Source organism: Melanostigma gelatinosum (genome assembly GCF_949748355.1).
Source record: "Melanostigma gelatinosum genome assembly, chromosome: 23".
Lineage (NCBI taxonomy): Eukaryota > Metazoa > Chordata > Actinopteri > Perciformes > Zoarcidae > Melanostigma > Melanostigma gelatinosum.
Window position 1 is genome coordinate 4,779,565 of NC_136656.1, and position 18,279 is coordinate 4,797,843.

At 44.7% G+C, this 18,279-nt stretch overlaps 1 protein-coding gene across 1 annotated transcript in view; it reads right to left on the bottom strand.

Moving 5' to 3' along the window:
- Positions 1 to 17,650, bottom strand: part of intu (inturned planar cell polarity protein) — a 60,968-nt gene extending 43,318 nt beyond the window's left edge. The window contains exons 1-15 of the mRNA XM_079295526.1: positions 17,419 to 17,650; positions 15,306 to 15,904; positions 14,494 to 14,579; positions 11,915 to 12,133; positions 9,258 to 9,376; positions 8,364 to 8,453; positions 7,752 to 7,829; positions 7,291 to 7,474; positions 6,873 to 6,926; positions 6,290 to 6,352; positions 5,845 to 6,060; positions 5,630 to 5,722; positions 3,763 to 4,197; positions 1,708 to 1,802; positions 1,423 to 1,612 (exon numbers count right to left, since the gene is read on the bottom strand). Of these exons, the coding sequence (XP_079151652.1) occupies positions 1,423 to 1,612; positions 1,708 to 1,802; positions 3,763 to 4,197; positions 5,630 to 5,722; positions 5,845 to 6,060; positions 6,290 to 6,352; positions 6,873 to 6,926; positions 7,291 to 7,474; positions 7,752 to 7,829; positions 8,364 to 8,453; positions 9,258 to 9,376; positions 11,915 to 12,133; positions 14,494 to 14,579; positions 15,306 to 15,904; positions 17,419 to 17,501 (2,604 nt within the window). The 5' untranslated portion in view covers positions 17,502 to 17,650. The remainder of the gene's footprint in view (positions 1 to 1,422; positions 1,613 to 1,707; positions 1,803 to 3,762; positions 4,198 to 5,629; positions 5,723 to 5,844; positions 6,061 to 6,289; positions 6,353 to 6,872; positions 6,927 to 7,290; positions 7,475 to 7,751; positions 7,830 to 8,363; positions 8,454 to 9,257; positions 9,377 to 11,914; positions 12,134 to 14,493; positions 14,580 to 15,305; positions 15,905 to 17,418) is intronic.
- Between the last annotated feature and the right edge of the window lie 629 nt (positions 17,651 to 18,279).

An 18,279-nucleotide genomic window follows, 5' to 3' on the forward strand; every position in this document is an offset into this window, starting at 1 on the left:
TATTACATCCGTACTGGTTTAGGACTACCATTGAAAATGAATGGGAAACGGTTTAGGGAGTTTTAGCTAAAGAATCCCCGGGTGCCGCGCGGAAGATCGGGGTTCGATTCCCCGACGGGGAGAATTTATTGCCCTCCTCGTTAGTATAGTGGACAGTGTCTCCGCCTGAACAATGGAGCAAGTCCTAATGCTTGTATGTCATGGAGGATGTCAGCCATGTCTTTTATATGGACAACATAGGACAATGACATACAATGCCTGTATGTCATTTTCCTATGTTGTCCATATTAAAAATATGTCTGTCCCACTAGACAGTGTCCTTCCTCGTTCGTATAGTGGACAGTGTCTCCGCCTGAACAATGGAGGATCTCAGGGAGATTGACATGAATAAATATTGTCAGATGTAGTCCTAATGCTTGTATGTCATTGTCCTATGTTGTCCATATGAAAGACATGGCTGTCTTTTTGGACATTGTCCCTCCTCGTTAGTAGAGTGGACAGTGTCTCCGCCTGAGCAATGGAGGATCTCAGGGAGATTGACATTAATAAATATTGTCAGATGCAGTCCTAATGCTTGTATGTCATTGTCCTATGTTGTCCATATAAAAGACATGGCTGTCTTTTTGGACATTGTCCCTCCTCGTTAGTAGAGTGGACAGTGTCTCCGCCTGAGCAATGGAGGATCTCAGGGAGATTGACGTTAATAAATATTGTCAGATGCAGTCCTAATGCTTGTATGTCATTGTCCTATGTTGTCCATATAAAAGACATCGCTGTCTTTTTGGACATTGTCCCTCCTCGTTAGTATAGTGGACAGTATCTCCGCCTGTCACGCGGAAGACCGGGGTTCGATTCCCCGACGGGGAGAATTTATTGCCTGAGGAGCCACTGACGCTGTTATTCTTGAGCACATTAGCATTTCTTTTGGTTGCAGAAGTAAAGCTAAAACCACAAGACAAAAGAAGGACTTATTAGCTTTTGTCAAGTTGAGGATCAGTGTGTTTGAATGGTATGTTCGGAATTTACGTTATAGTTCAACAAGGTTCACCTGATCTACGTAAACACAATCAGGTCCTGGATAGCACAAAGCTGGAGAAGCACAGCCACCTGCCTCAAACAGCACACTGCATGCAGAACACCAGGGTTGGATTCCCCGACGGGTATTGTATCGAGTTATTGCTCGAGAAGCAATCATAAATAATTGATCGTTGTACCACAAGTTTTGGCCTGGCTTTAACTACACTGAAAATTCTTCTTTTGACTTGAGACTCACAGAAGCTGGTCTTGGTGTGACTTCAGGTTGCCTTAAATTCAACACGTCTACTTTACTATCTCAAGCTGTTTAGCATGATTAGTGTTAACTGTGTCGTCAGGTGAGATAAGGGATGAGGTTGAGACCATATTCATTTCACTCCGACTCACCCTGGCTGGCAGGCTCTGCTGGAATGCGGCCCGTATGGAGAGGCAGCAGTGGTGGAAGTTGCGGATGAGCTGTGGGTGGATGGAGCCGCTGAGCTGAGCCACCTCTCTGTGAGTCGGAGCGATGAAGATCCCCTGAACCGTTTCCATCAAGACATAGTGGAACAAGGTGTTCTCTGCACCTGAAGTCAGTCTGTCACAATAAGAAAATGTAGGTTTTTAGTTCTAGCCACCATTAATTATACATGCAGTTAGGATGAAAGAAAATTATTATTTCCCATCACCCACTTCATGGTGTTGTACATCTCCTCTGTCTCCCTTTCAGTCAGGGTCTTCTTTAGGGTGCCAAGGTAGAATGGGTTTGGGTGCTTCATTCTGGGAATCTGATGTCGAAGCATGCAAAAAGCATAAGACAAAACATGACAATACCATCTATCCATCTTTCCGCTTTCGGTTATCTGGGGCCGGGTCAGCAGACTTTGCAGCAACGCTTTCTTGCTCCTCCTGGGAAACCCTGAGGCGTTCCCAGGCCAGACGAGATATGTAATCTCTCCAGCGTGTTCTCGGTCTACTCCGGGGCCTCTTACCAGTTTGACGGAAAACTTCTAAAGGGAGACGTCCAGGAGACATCATGATCAGATGCCCGAACCACCACAGCACTCCCAACCCGAAGGGTGCAATCCACCATTTTCCGGCAGAGAACCACAGCCTCAGACTTGGAGATACTGATTTTCATCCCGACCGCTTCACACTCGGCTGCAAACCGCCACAATGCGTGCTGAATGTCACGTTCTGAAGGAGCCAATAGAACGACATCATCTGCCAAAAGCAGGGATGCAATTCTGAGGTCCCCAAAACAGACACTGTCCTCCCCCAGGCGAAGCCTTGAAATCCTGTCCATGAAAATCACAAACAGGATTGGTGACAAGGGACAGCCCTGGTAGAGGCCAGCACGCACTGGCAACGTGCTTGACTTTGTGCCAAGTATCTGGACACAGCTCTCACTTTGGTCATACCGTATGGCTCGTAGCAACGACCCAGGTACCCCGTATTCCCGCAGTACCCTCAAGAGGACTCCCAGAGGGACATGGTCGTAAGCCTTCTCCAAGCCCACAAAACACATGGAGACTGGATGGGCAAACTGTCATGACCCCTCCAACAGACCTGTAAAGATAAAGAGCTGGTCCACTGTTTTACGGCCAGGACAGAATCCGCATTGCTCCTCCTGAAGCTGAGTTTCGACAATCGGTCAGAGCCTCCTTTCCAGCACCCTGGAATTAACTTTCTGAGGGAGGCTGAGCAGTGTGATACCTCGATAATTTGAGCACACTCTCCGGTCACCCTTTTGTAAAAATGGGAACCACCACCCCGGTCTGTCACTCCACAGGCACTGTCCCCGACCTCCACTGGACACTGAAGAGACGTATCAGCCAAGACAGCCCAACAGTGTCCAGAGCCTTCAGCATCTCAGGGAGAATCTCATCCACCCCCAGGGCCTTGCCACTGAGGAGCTTTTTGACCACCTCAACCAGGCATATGGATGGGTCTTCCCCCCGAGTCTTCAAGCTCGGCCTCCTCCACGGAGGACGTTTTGGTCGGGTTCAGGAGTTCCTCAGTGTTCTTTCCACCGCTCGACAATATCCCCAGTCCGGGTTCGCAGTTCTCCTCCCCTGCTGAACACAGCCTGAGACAAGCCCTGCTTTCCCTTTCTGAGTCGTCTAACGGTTTGCCAGAACAACCGAAAGTCCTTCTCCATGGTCTCCACGAACTCCTCCCACACCTGGGTTTTTGCCTCGGCAACCGCCACAGCTGCAGCTCTTCTGGCCAACCGGTACCTGTCTGTTGTTTCCAGAGACCCCTGGGCCAGCAAGTCCCAAAGGCCTCCTTCTTCAACTTGACAGCCTCCTTCAACTCTGGGGTCTACCAGCGAGTTCTCTGGTTGCCGCCATGACAGGCACCGATTACCTTTTCGACCACAGCTTCTAGCAATGGAGGCCCTGAACATGGCCCACTCGGAATCCATGTCCACAGCCTCCCCCGGGATGCACGAGAAATTCTTCCGGAGGTGGGAGTTAAAGACCTCGCGGACAGGGGCCTCAGCCAGACGTTCCCAGTTCACCTTGACCACACGCACAACAGTGAGAGACCTATCCTCAGCAACTCGCAGAGAGGCAACCCTCTTGTTCCCCGGGGAAAACTCCAACACAGCAGCGCTCAGCCGGAGGCTCACGAGTATCTCCAGACCTTATTACGTTTTCTAGATAACCTGCTAATTAACAGTTTAACAAAGAAAATAACCAAACAGGACCAAATATTAGAATTGATAAAAGACGACAAGTGTACCTTGAAGAGGCCTCCGCTGCCTCCACTCCCATCCGACCCTCCAGATCCCAGCGAGTCCCGACGCCCCCCCAGCTTCTTCCTCCCTGAGTCTGGGGTGGAATGTGGACTGAGGCCTGGAGCGATTGATGAAACACACCCTGACCCAGCATCCATCTGTCCCTCACTCCCACTGTCAGACAGGCTCCTCTGGGGGCTGGACCTCCGGGCCTTCTCCCCAAACAGACTACGGCCTCTGGACCCGGAGGCGGAGCCTTTGACAGCCCCTGCTAGTTTGCTGAAGACGGGGGAGGAAGAGGCCAGGCTGTCCAGGCGGTCGCGGGCTGTGGCAGCAGGAAGGAACCAGTCAGCACAGGACAGGCAGGGAGCAGGCGGAGCATTGAGACGCTCCTCAATACCTGCTTCCAACACCTCCAGTTGCAGCAGGGTGGCCTTCACCTGGATTCAGGATATAAGAGAGTGAACCTTTATACTGCAGTGATCAACAGATTATCTTCTTCTATGAGGAGAAGTTGTCATTTAGCACATTGACCTTCCTTGTTATTATGGTGGGCAGTATTTCTGTTGATTGAGCAGAAGACCAAGGTTCAATTCCCCGACGTGGGAGAATTCATTGCACTTTACAATTAATAAATATTGTTAATTGCTATGTTGTCCATATAAAAGACATGGCTGTCTTTTTGGACATTGTCCCTCCTCATTAGTATGGTGGACAGTGTCTCCGCCTGAACAATGGAGGATCTCAGGGAGATTAACATTCATACATATTGTTAGATGTAGTCAAAATGCTTGTATGTCATTGTCCTATGTTGTCCATATAAAAGACATGGCTGTCTTTTTGGACATTGTCCCTCCTCGTTAGTATAGTGGACAGTGTCTCCGCCTGAACCTGTAATATGACTCACTAATAAATATTGTCAGATGCAGTCCGAATGCTTGTATGTCATTGTCCTATGTTGTCCATATAAAAGACATGGCTGTCTTTTTGGACATTGTCCCTCCTCATTAGTATGGTGGACAGTGTCTCCGCCTGAACAATGGAGGATCTCAGGGAGATTAACATTCATACATATTGTTAGATGTAGTCAAAATGCTTGTATGTCATTGTCCTATGTTGTCCATATAAAAGACATGGCTGTCTTTTTGGACATTGTCCCTCCTCGTTAGTATAGTGGACAGTGTCTCCGCCTGAACCTGTAATATGACTCACTAATAAATATTGTCAGATGCAGTCCGAATGCTTGTATGTCATTGTCCTATGTTGTCCATATAAAAGACATGGCTGTCTTTTTGGACATTGTCCCTACTCATTAGTATGGTGGATAGTGTCTCCGCCTGAACAATGGAGGATCTCAGGGAGATTAACATTCATACATATTGTTAGATGTAGTCAAAATGCTTGTATGTCATTGTCCTATGTTGTCCATATAAAAGACATGGCTGTCTTTTTGGACATTGTCCCTCCTCGTTAGTATAGTGGACAGTGTCTCCGCCTGAACAATGGAGGATCTCAGGGAGATTGACATTAATAAATATTGTCAGATGCAGTCCTAATGCTTGTATGTCATTGTCCTATGTTGTCCATATAAAATACATGTCTGTCTTCATGGATATTGTCCCTCCTCGTTAGTATAGTGGACAGTATCTCCGCCTGTCACGCGGAAGACCGGGGTTCGATTCCCCGACGGGGAGAATTTATTGTTCCAGGAGCCACTGACGCGGAATTCTTGGCACATAAGCATTTCTCCCAGTTGCGGAAGTAAAGCCCACAAGGAAAAAGAAGTAGGACATACTAGCTTTTGTTCAAGTAGAGGATCAGTGTGTTTGTATGGTATGTTAGGAATTTTCTGTAAAGTTGACTGAAGTTCACCTGATCTACGTAAACACAATCGGGTCCTGTAGAGCCCAAAGCTGCAGAAGCACAGCCACCTGCCTCCAACAGCACACACTGCATGAAGTGCCTCTGAGGTGGAGAGATAAAGAAATACAAGCAAAGATAACCAAATAATACTATGAATAGATACTGGCCAGTGACGACAAGAACAAAGTTAAAAACAACCACCAATCAGTGATTCGTCTCCATACCAATCCCACTATGAGGAGGAAGTGACGTCCTTGAGGCTGGCTGTAGCCCGGCACCGTGCTGCTGCCGTTAGCTCTCTGCTGGGGAAACACCTCCCTCCAGATGACCAGCTGACCCACCCGCTGCTCAGACGCCAGCGGCAGCAGGCAGTAGTGCTGGCAGTACAGGCACACATCCAGCAGGTCCTCTTTAGGCAGGTGGTTGGCAATCAGGTAGGACTGGACGGTGAGCATGTGGATGATGTAGTAAAAACGTTAAAATACATTTTCAAAATACAAAGATGAAAGGCCATATTCTGTCAGCTGGGTCTTCTATTGTTGTCTAAGACAGTGTGGTACCATCAGGGGAGGATATAAATAGGATACGGCTGGCGGCACTGAGGCCTGTGTGTGTGTGTGTGTGTGTGTGTGTGTGTATGCATGCATTTCTCTTGATTGAGATTCCTACCTTGTAGAACAAACAGGAGCCAAGAATTACATACAGACGCCTCAGGCCAAAAAAGTCCTCGGACTGTGAAAGGACAAAGATACAAATACAAGACAGTAAACATATACACGGAAGGAGGGTGCTGACATTGTTTTAAGTTTGATCAATAAATTGTGAATGAATGTCTGTATTCAACTGGTTGTCATCTCTATTATTTTAGGAATAAAACTTGATAACAATGAACTAAAGAAATAAGAATACTTAACAAAGCTTGCCATGATGATAATTTGAAAACTCAAGTTGTTAAATGACCATCGACTTTACTTAACTAGCTCCTGCATCAATAATCCTGCGCTCTAATTTTGTCTCAGCTGTTTAACCAGACACCCCCCCCCCCCCCCCCCCACACACACACACACACGTCTAAAGATAGTCTGACCTTCTTCTTCGGGGGTCACAACGCAACATGAACCACTGATGTGACTCTTTAGCCGAACAACAGCTTATTTGTAATTGGCTATTTTCTTTCAAGACAATTGTCCATCACTAACAGGTGACATACTTTGAAAAAGTAAATCCATGCTTCAAGACAGTGTTTTCTCACCATTTCTCCAAAATCAGAAGACTCAAAATCAGAGAGAACAGTATCCACCTCCATCTGGTGACAGAGAAAATGAAATATAAGCTTAACAGCATTTCATTTTTATCATGACATGACATGTTCTCGAGAGCCTTTGCTCCTGCATTCATTCCATATATTCATGGCCAACTTTCATTTTATGTAATGTTCAACAGTGGACACTAGAGGGCGCCATAGCTTCAATTGTTGACGAAATGTGGACAAGATGATATTCAAATATCTGTTATTACCATACTTATGCTCCAAGACTAATATTGATCTATAAATGATGTTATTGTCCCAGTCTTTACACACACACACACACACACATACACACATACACACAGACACACACACACACACACACACACACACACACACACACACACACACACACACACACCTTGATTTCCGGAGGCAGCGTCAGCCATCGGACCGCCGGCAGTCCGTCAAGAAAAATGGTCCCAGAGACATCGGGGGCCGGAGCTGAGGAGCCGTCCCTCAAGCGAGACGGCTGGATGAGCTGCTGGAAGAACAGGCAGAAGAAGTGGTCCAACCGAGGAGCATGGTCCACCTCACAGAACGCACTGCGGAGGACACAAAGAAGACTTAAAAAATAGGCATAATGACAACTAGAACGAGAGAAGAATGATTCAATTTCAAGAATGAAGAAATGGAAGAAGGGAAAGATATTTGAGAGAAAAGAAAAGGGAGTTAAGAGAGTGAGAAATGAAGGCTTTGTGTAAAATCCAGCTGGAAAACCTTTGCTTTGAATTGGTGAAACACATTATCTTTTATTTTTCAGAAATATAAGTTTCAACCAGCTCTCTCAGCAGGAGCACAGGGAAGCAAAGAGCGACTCACTTGTCTAAGGCGCCGTACATCACTTTGAGAGTCCGGACCACGTCTCCCACCACCGTCTGCAAATACAGCAGTGGAACCCTGGAGCGAAACGGAAAAATGTCAAACACAGACGTGAATAAACTTCAGCAGATCTTATCAAATGACGGCTCCTGGGTGTTTCTGAAAAATCAATCTCTGTGCTTTTTAAGCATGAATGGGAATATTTGTCAACCGAGACAATGATTGATCAGGTTGACTTGATGACTAAAAGTGAAACGTTTGGGTAATATGACTCATCTCATGAACAACCACATGCTCCTTAAAAAAGGTATTCATCCTGCCAACAAAGGATGAAAAGAAGCAGATGTGAACGTTGAAATAGTTTTTACAGATTGTGCTCTTAAATACGTTTCCTCCTCGACAAATAATAGTTAATTTCTCGGGCACACGTCCTGCTCAGAGAAGTTATCACCGCACCAACATCGGCACCTTGATTGTTAAAAATGATCTATTGACAATTTGTTTTTTCGGGTGATGTCTGCGTTGTCTGTTTCTCTGCAAATGTGGTGGAGGCTACCGCACAGTGTAATGATAATAAGTGCAGCATGCGTGTTTGATGCTGCCTCCCTCTACCTCTCAGCAGGAAGACCGATGACCAACAGGTTGTTGCTTTCCTTCCAGTAGCCCACATGGACCAGCTGCTTCCCGAGCAGGAGAGAAGAACTAAAGGGGAGACAAAAGAACAAAGTGACAAATGGAACAAAACAACGAGGACGTTAACGTACAGTAAATACAACCTCACTGTTACATTCTTAACATCCAGTCGCCAAACCTTTTATTTCCAGGCTTGTGTTGATATTCAAAACATCCAGCGGGGGAACTGGCAGAAAAGTTAGGAATTTGAGGGAGCTACAATAAAAATATTTTGGGAATTTATCATCACCACATTCATTTTGATTCCTCATATTTTCTTTCTTTACTTACATAAAAGGCCAATTATAAAAAACAATATCTGCCTTTACACGGCACCCTTTCTTGTGCCAGTACTTTGTTAATAGCAGAGGGAGGAAGAGATGAAAAAAGGATGGAAACATTCCCGTAACTCTGCACTGAAAGAACCAGCACTACGTCTGACAGAGTCAAAGGGTTTAGAGACAATGTGGACTTGATTTTGAGAAAAGATAACAGTTTACAGTATCAATGGTGTCGTATATACAACTAATATGGTCTATTCAAGCTATTATATGGAAGTATAGGAGCATCGTCATGGCCGCAAATCTGTTAGAAATCACTGTTTTACATGGATGTAGATTGAATATCTTTTGGTTTTGGACATTTGGACATTTGGACAAAACAAGACATTTGGCGACATCCCCTTAGGCTCACAGATCTTGAAATAGGATTCTTTCATTATTTCTTTATGTTTTCAGGAAGAACAGTCAGATTTGATAAAGAACCAGTTGGAATCAAAGCATCTGGTTGGTAACTAAATTGGTGATTAAATCCTCCACAAGTAACTTCCCTTACCTGAGTATTTGCCCTCCTGTGACGTTCTCCAGCATGTCACACAGAGTGAGGAAGATGCCTCTCACTCCTTTCAGCTGGCCGGACGCCTCAGACACGGGGTACTGGTACAAGATCTCCTCCTGCAGACACAAACACACACACATATGAATATCTGGTTAACTGTGTCATGACAATGATGTATCCAGCAGAAGGAAACCACTCTGGTGAGTCTCTCAACAGAAAAATATCACATCAAAATGTGAAATATCTGCTGTCGGATGCTGCAGTCACCAAAATGTGTCTCCTCTGAATTATGGAAAGCAAGACCAACACATGAACCACTGGATGTTTATTCTGTCACCTCATCAGTGATTCAGTTGTACTGCCAAACCCATTTTCACACAAAGATGCCACTTTCAAGAAGATGATTGTACACGTTTGACTTTCCAGAGTAAAGAGAAGCAGATTCAGGAAATACAGGAATTTGACTGAAGCTCACAGAAACTCTCAGCTGCTCTTCTGGAAACTACTGCACGCACTTTCAAATAGTGTTCAACCAAACTACATTGTGATTGGTCTTTATCCCCGGACGAAACACAAGCACTTCACAAGAGACAAAGGAGTGCTCCGGGCAGATTCAGTGAATCTTTGGGGATATTAGTATTCGTCCCAGCATGCTGGAAACTTTAAAGGAAACAGGGCGGATAAGAGCCGCTGAGAGGATCAGAGGAGGTGGTGAGTGAGGGGATAAAAAATATGAATGAACGGGTCCTCGTAGGCTTGCCAACCAGGACAAAGAAACAAGACGAACAACCAGTTACATCTCGTCTGTACACACACAAGGAAAAAAAGGCTCGGATCACAAAATCCTCACACAGCCGAGACTCAAAAATACCACCGCTGAACCTCTCCAACTTCTGCTACCCAGCACTCAAAGACCAAAGAAAATCAAAGTCGACGTTCATACACGACACTGTCATTTAGAAAATAAATGACAGACAACACAGCACTCTGCACCGCTGTTAAGGTCAAGGAAGAAAGAAAATCTGGCGAGCAGACACACAAAATGGAACTGCAGATGGTGAAATACAACCATAAAGAAAATATTAACCTGCCTATCGACGTCCACGGGGAAAATGTGGTTACAGTGGAGGAGGTGCCAGGAAATGAGTGTCGTTTGCAAGAAAACACGCACTGTGGGATTAACACTTGAATACAAGTGAATATAAAAAAAAGATATGAAACTTCACAATAAAAAAAAAGGATGTATTATTTTGTTAATAAACTGCCGCACTACAGCCAAAGGGATGTGTGGATTCAGTCGAGAACAAGAGCATAAAGTTCACAGCATTAAAGTGACAGAACATTTATTGACAGGTTTGCTCGGGGCAGAGCGCCTTAACTTCTCCCCGTTCTCTCTGTTTTTTCGGTCAGCAGGCGTTGGAAACCGTCCAGAGCAGTAGTTTACTGAGAGAGTCTGACTCACGTCAGATCAATTCAAGGGAAGCTTTCCATTCCTGGACTTGGGGATTTCCTGCACACCTCAGGTCATTCTTAACACTCAATTATCCGAACCCTTCAATGTTTCAAATACAGCTTTTTTTTTACGGCTGCTAAGTCATGATCAGGTTTCTCAGAGACCCACTATCTTTTCAAAGGGATGGAAAAACATGTGGCCATCCAGGGTTTAGATCTCAGTTCTAGTTTTGTTAAATTTAATGGCAATATTTAGCTTTTGTTTTCCCAGCACCGACTGCACAAGAGGCTTGCTCCTTTCAAAGCTCCCTCCTCGTTGCTCTTTAATAACAGCCTGTTTCCACCGAGGAACTCTGTGAACCTTTCTACATTTTGCCTGTTTAAATGCAAAGAAAGCAGTTACACTCTTGCTCCTGGTTTATCTGACCCTTACCCCTGATCACGGACACCAAGTTACTTATTTACACGACGTTATCTTTTATTTAAAAACAAAAAGTGAACGTCCCTGGGTGGGCTTGAACCACCAACCTTTCGGTTAACAGCCGAACGCGCTAACCAATTGCGCCACAGAGACAGGTCCGACACAAGAACTACAGCTAGTATCATTTGTTCATATGCTCTGTGAGAACGGGGGATAGGTCTACGGAAACATTTTACAGATTTGAGACGGCTCTGCAGCACCTTGCTGGTGGGGCTCGGTATAAACTTCTACAAATTATGACGTGCACTATAAGAGAAGCTATAAATCATTTATAACTTGCAGGCGCTTTGGAGCAGGGTTTCCAGCATTGAATGTCGCTGACTGATCAAATACTTTTCCACAGCAAACACAGCGTTTTGTTTAAAAGCTCTTTGTTTTAAGTCCAACATTAACCATAAAGGAGTCAAAGAGGAGATTTATGACCTCAGACTGCATTTCTAGCGTTTTAAATGTCTCTCTCTCTGCTGCTCGACATCTAACTTCAATCTCAAGGCACTATTGTTGTCGCTTTATTGCGGCAAGTGAAATTGCGTGCAGTGGTCACTTTTTGATGTGTAAACCGACTAATAAGCACAGACTTTGTGGGGCTTAAGATGCAATAGAGACGCAGAAAGCAGTGCGGTGAAGCCTGGACTTAATTTCCAGAGACTTTTGGTCAAAATGGCTCAGATGAGGTTTAAATACCCACACGTGTTTCATCACACATTTTACACAAACTCACCTCTTCCTGCGGTGATGCCGAGTCCAGTTTCAGTGAGAGGTACATGACAACGTGCGGGATGTGTCCTATGGACATCTGAAGTTCGGCGGTGTCCTCTCCCCACAGCAGACGCACCAGCTGGCTGACTGGAGGAGACGAGGCCTTCGTCTTACGGCCCGATGAAGTGTCGCTCGCACTGCCGCCGTCGCCCTGAGCCACCGTCTCCAACGTCAGCCTCACCTGGAGGACGAGAGGAGGAAAATAAGGACATTTATTCTGTTATGTCATTTCATTGCATCAGCCTGCCTACCAGTCTAAAATCAGCCACTATGGACCCACATGTTTATACTTGGCAAGACATTTTAACAGTGCTCATGTGTCTGTCGAAGGAAAATAGAGGTGTGCTCGTGTGCCGTGCTGCCAAAAACTTCAATCATTACACATTGATTCAGGAAAAGGCTGAAAAGCGAATAGCAGGACGGTGACTGTCAGAGAGAAAGTGACAGCAACAGCCAGACCTCACCGCAGCATAACAAATAACAGGGATCCATGTGTGTGTGTGTGTTTGACTAATTATAACCAGACGTCTGCAACTCAAAGACACAGTGGCAGGACAACGAGACAGCCCATCTTCTCTCGTTCATGCAGTATCTATTTTTATTACTTTCCATACGCCACTTCTCCATTCTATACTTCCATCCCAAGAAAGTCCCCGTAGTAGAGAAAGTGTGTCGGCAAAGAACTCACACATTCAGATACCAAACATCACAAATGACCCAGTATACTCCGACTACATCCCACGCATTATCATTGTTTAAACTTGCACATAATTGATGCAAACACATTTCTCTATCAACAAAACAATGTACATTGTAGACACGCTACTGTGGCATACCGATACACATTGTGCTGACTGGGCTGAAACCTGTCAGTGATTCAAGGATATCAGAACCAGAGTCCAGATGTGGAAAAAGAGCAGCAATGCACAATCCACGTAATGAGGTCAGCATCTCTAATCTGAACCAGCAACCATCACTGCATTTGGGTTTGTGCAGGTTTTATTTCCAGAAGGAATAACGCCACGTAACCCTGACACAAGGGGAATGTCCTATAAAGACAATACAGTAGGTCTGAGGAGTTTTCTCTTATGGAGACATTTAGAGGATAAAACAGCAGAACGAAGGCAGAACTGTGGAGGTCCAGGTCCTAACCCGAGCATTGTTGCGAGTCTGTAACTAACCTAAGAAAAGCCGTTTGGTACGCTCCAAGAAATAAATGAGGTGTTGTGGTCATTACTTTCCAACAAACGTGGGTAGTCCTCGATCATACGGTGCCTACCAAATATGTTAAAGAGGAAAGAAGGGATCGTATTCCCCGGTCAAAAAATGTTGAAACTGTATTTTTCTAATCCAGCGATCACTCCCAGAACCCTCCAAGGTCTGTCAGCAGTAACCACAGGCCACCCGCCGCCCCGGCAGGCGCCTGCATCTGGGCTGCCCGCCATTTTAGCCGATGTTAGGGGTATTATTAAAGAAGAGCAGAGCAGTGGTGGAACAACCATGTGATGTACCTTTCAAATTGGTGACTCCGACTTGTTCACTCAAGAGGTAAATATTTTTGAATTCACGCAGGATGCGAGAAAAGGCTTCGATTAGATTGAGCTGAGGGAATCAGATTCAGACGAGGAGAAAAACGGGTGAAAACTTTCAAATGGGCAAAGGCCTAAATTTGAGAAGTCACTGGGTAAAGAGGCTGAGTTGTCTAACTGCAGCACTTTCTCTCATCATAAATAACAAGGATGTGGTTAGACTGGAGTGTGCTCTCACTGGAATTCCAGGCCGTTGATGTCAGTCATTATAGGTGGACACACGCACTCGAGCACACGAGTGAGGGAGTAACTGAGGCTTGTTCGGCTACGAGGGTTAGCAGAGGGCATGGTGGACTAACGTTGATACTGATATTTGTTCCTCAGAACATAATAAGTACCGTCTGCGTAACATCTGGGAGGGCTGGCACACAGACAAACCATCCTCCAACACACACACACACACACACACAAAACAATCATTCTGTCACCAACACAACTCTATTTCCAGTTTTCTGAGAGAGGAAACTTGTATTTTCCCACAAAAACAAAATCTTCCGTCGCTCTTTCCCTAGAATGTAATTTAGTTTCCGACTACATCTTCTAATCAGCTGAGCTTCCAAATCCCACAACAGCTTCCTGTGGCCCCGAAAAAAAAGTCACACCGCAGTCGCGTCTATCCGCCGTGTTCGCCGTCCACCCAGACGCACTCTGTCATTTGCAAATTCCTGCTCTTTGATGGTCTGCTTTTTGGGTGAAAATGCACGACTGAGGCACAGACTATGGATTTTTTTTTGAAGGATCATTACTCTAATTTTAAACAGCAGTGACTTCTGCTTGCTATTCACATTTTAGCAGCTTAGAAGAAGTCAAAGTAACTTAACGTCTATTTGTACCGTCCTGGTTTGTGACGAGCCCGGATCCTAAAAGACGTAAATGCGGCGTTACAAATTTTTAAAACAGGAGCTCCCAGTATTGATCAATATCGATACTAAAGGAAACCACTAACACTGACCTGTGTTGGTCCTGGGATGCAGGACAGAACCCTCTGGATGTTTTCAGAGGTCACGTCCACATCGTCCACCGCTATAAGCACGTCACCTGAACACGCAGAACAGACACATCGATAGCTCAACTAGGCCAAACACAATATAGCAAATAAGTAATGCTAGTAAATATTATTAGTGTATATTTAACAATGTACTTACATTCAATTTGGGTTCGTAAAAAAAAAAAAAAAAAAAATCACAGAAAGCTTATATAGTCAGTGACATTACTTAGAATAATTAGATTGATTGTATGACTGGCGATGTGCTGCTGACCCGTGCACCTGGCGAGTAGACCCACTAAAAGGCCATTTAAGAGCTTCACCTGACCCACATCTCAGTAACAGAGCTATCTCAGGTATTTAACCACTTTAATTGTTCGAGCATGGAGCCGGGCTGCATAACAGCTTCTCTAAGCAGTAACTCATGTGGGCAGTCGTTTGTGGCGAGTTCCTCCGTCTGCTAGTGAAAGCCGTCCGATCGTTGGATAGAAGAAAATAAATCACTTCAGAGAAACCCAGCGTTCAAACGGACAGATTAGCATTTTTACAGAACCAGACCGGCACTTAAGAGTTTCATTCACTCTACGAAACTGTGTGCTGAAAGTTACACTTAGACGGAATATACTTTTTTGTATTGTAGGGCTTCACGTGCCTTTTCAAAACTGTATAGAAAATACTGTGACGTATTTAAAATGGCCGCTGACACAAGTAAAGAAACTGATATTTTGTCGATTTGAATTATAGTAAATACGAGCTAATTGTTGGATTTATAGTCTTACCGATCAGAATTTGGCCACATTTGATGGCCGGGCTGTTGGGTATTAGTCCATGAACAGTCAGTCTCTCCTCCTGGCTGATCACTGCAGTGTTTCCTCTGCTCCAGGACGGGCGATGCACCACCCCCAGCAGAGCTTCCAGAAGGCCTCCGCCGTCAGACAGAGGTGTTGAGGAACCTCCAAGACGTTTAGGGTTGAGGTAGACGCACACTTCCTTCAGCTGCTGCTGCTGAACCGTCACCCCCTGCCTTTGACCCGGCTGGTTCTTAAGGATGGATGCCGGAGGAGATGAAGTCGAGTTGTCTTTACCTCCATCCTTCCCTCCTCCTCTGCGCTGAGATGGCCGGCGTTTTCTCCTCAGGATCCTGGCCAACCTCGTCAGCGCGGGCTCACCTTTCGTCCTCGACCCGCATCGCTGCTTCTTGTTTTGCTCGGTGATGATCTCGGCCTCCTCCTCGCTGAAGCGAACGTGATTGGTGGACACACCTTGGCTGGCGGCGGCGGCTTGGGCCAACGCGGCCTCCTCTTCGCCCTCACTCAGCTCCAGGTAGAAGAGCTCACCATTCTTCTGGATGTCATCAAGCCATTCTGGTTCCAGGTCACTGAGAGAATCAAAAATAGACAGCTGGTGTCAAAGGCACAGTGGTACAAGACTAGGAGGAGAGGACACAGTGGTATCAGACTAGGAAGAGAGGTGCACTGACAATCAATATAAAGATACGTGACTAGATATCATTTGACATTTTGGTTATCTTGAGATAGTGATACGGCTGACATGTACAATAAATGCCTCTACTTGCCATCGTATCCACATTAATAATCATTTATTATTTAGCACAGTTTAAGCTTTTGGGGCATCTTTTGTACCAAACTTGTATCCCAATACTGAGTCAAATACAGTTTTTTTCTTTTGTTATTTACTTTTACAGTATCAGTTATTGCATGTGTTTATAAGCCTACAGTAAAAACTACTATATGTTGTTTTTTTAAAGCGTAATGACATGGTTGACCAAAAGGGTGGGACTACAAAGGAGATATTTTTGGTTTCTCTCTTTTTAAACCTGCGGTAGCAGCTTGGACGTGATATCCATAAATCTACTGAGGATGTCAAGCAGCATACAATTATTTAAGAAGGTTTATCTCCCAAATTGAGAACACTCCCTAAAAAGCTATGAAAAGCACAAGGAGAGAGAGTGGATGGGATGACACTGCCTGACAAGCACTTATATTTAAAAACGTATTGAATGTGTAATAAACTGGATGAATCTAAAGCGTTTTATATCTGCAATGTACACCATCATAGTGACTGTTTTAAGTGTCAAGTTACAGCACAAACTTTTCCAGTTCGAATTTATCTCACGCACAACCTTCAGTACCTCCACGTGGTCTCACATTACCACGTGCGGAGAGGGTTTGTTTGTTTACTAGTCGCGCGGAGTCAAACTATCTTCTTACTCAGAGTAGTCAGAGCTGTTGACACTCGATGATGTGGAGTCGCGGTCGGTGTCATGCTCGCCACCATCTTCTTCCTCCCGACCGCTACACAGAGTTTCTTCGGTACACGTGCGCGCGTTCGCAAAGGCCATTTTGTTCACGCGACGTGTTTTTTATTTCCGGAGTTCGTAGCTAAAAGTTTAACTTCAAAAAAGCATTCAAAGAAACGGCCGGCAACACTCGCTCGCCATGTTGGAAGAAGCGCAGATGACCGTGTGGTCGCGTGACGAGAACGGGTCCATCTGATTGGTGGACGGCGCAGTTGCCCATAACAACGCAGAAACTTTGGGTGACTCGTCTTGCTCTCGTCCACGTTAAATAATGCAGCAACCACACAGACAACACCACATACCCGCTCATATTATAGTTGCAGGGACATTTTATTAAAGTTTAACCGTTTGGAAATAAACACCGACATGATATTGGACCATTGGGTGCCTTCGTCCACTGAATTTCAAAATAAAAGCACATTTACACTTTTGTTTTGTTGCCCCCTTTCTCTCCACCTCCCTGCAGACTTGCACGAGGCTTTTTTTAAATCCCCTCCGGTATTTAGCAAACTTCTGCACCTCTGACCAAACACCAGCATGCTTTAAAATAAAGGTACTCCTACTTTACTGACCTGTAAAGGAGAACGCTGCGGATAGAGTCAAAATCCTCTAAGTTTTTAGAAAATGAACCTCCGTCTGCAGAAATGTTAAACATAATTTGTGTGTGTCATGTTTTCTCCGGGCCAACAAACACTGCAGTAACTTAAATTGTCCAGTTTATACAATTGCAATTTAAAACTCCAAGAGGGTCCAAAAAGAAAAGCTTTTAAAAAACACAAGTTGTCCACATAATTCCTCTCCTCTGCTCCGCATGAAGCTTCTGAATGTTTCTCCAGGCACAGCCGAGTGGAATTTGTCCTAGCGGCCTTCTTGGCAGGTGGACTAAAAACACGCCTACTACCAACAAAAAAAGCTCAGCTGACAAACCCACATGTGTAGGCTACTTCTATTTCTAAAAGACTCAAGTGTGGGGGAATAACGTTACTTAACCGCGTAGTTTCCATCGGTTTTACATCCTGGAGAGAGTTTAAAGTAAAGTAAGTGGTTCCACTTTTGAATGTTGCCATACGATGTTTAATAATGGAGTCAATGCAGGAAGTACCAATACCAGATTATAAAAATACTCAATCAAAAGTATATAAATCCTGCATTCAAAATCATGAGTTAAAGTAGTTTTACTTAGTTAAAAAAGTACTCACTAAATGCAGAATACCTCTTTCAGGGAGTTATGTCATTACCAAAACATATCCCCAAATCTATCCTACAGCTGGAGTAACTTTTTAGCTTTTAATTATTACTGATTCAAGACATATTTAAGAAATATTCATAAGATATTAAGACTGTTAGCTCCTTTTAGCTACTTTAGGGTTGTTTATTCTATTAACTAGCAACTATCGAGAATAATAAATAGATTCATAATATATTAATTCATA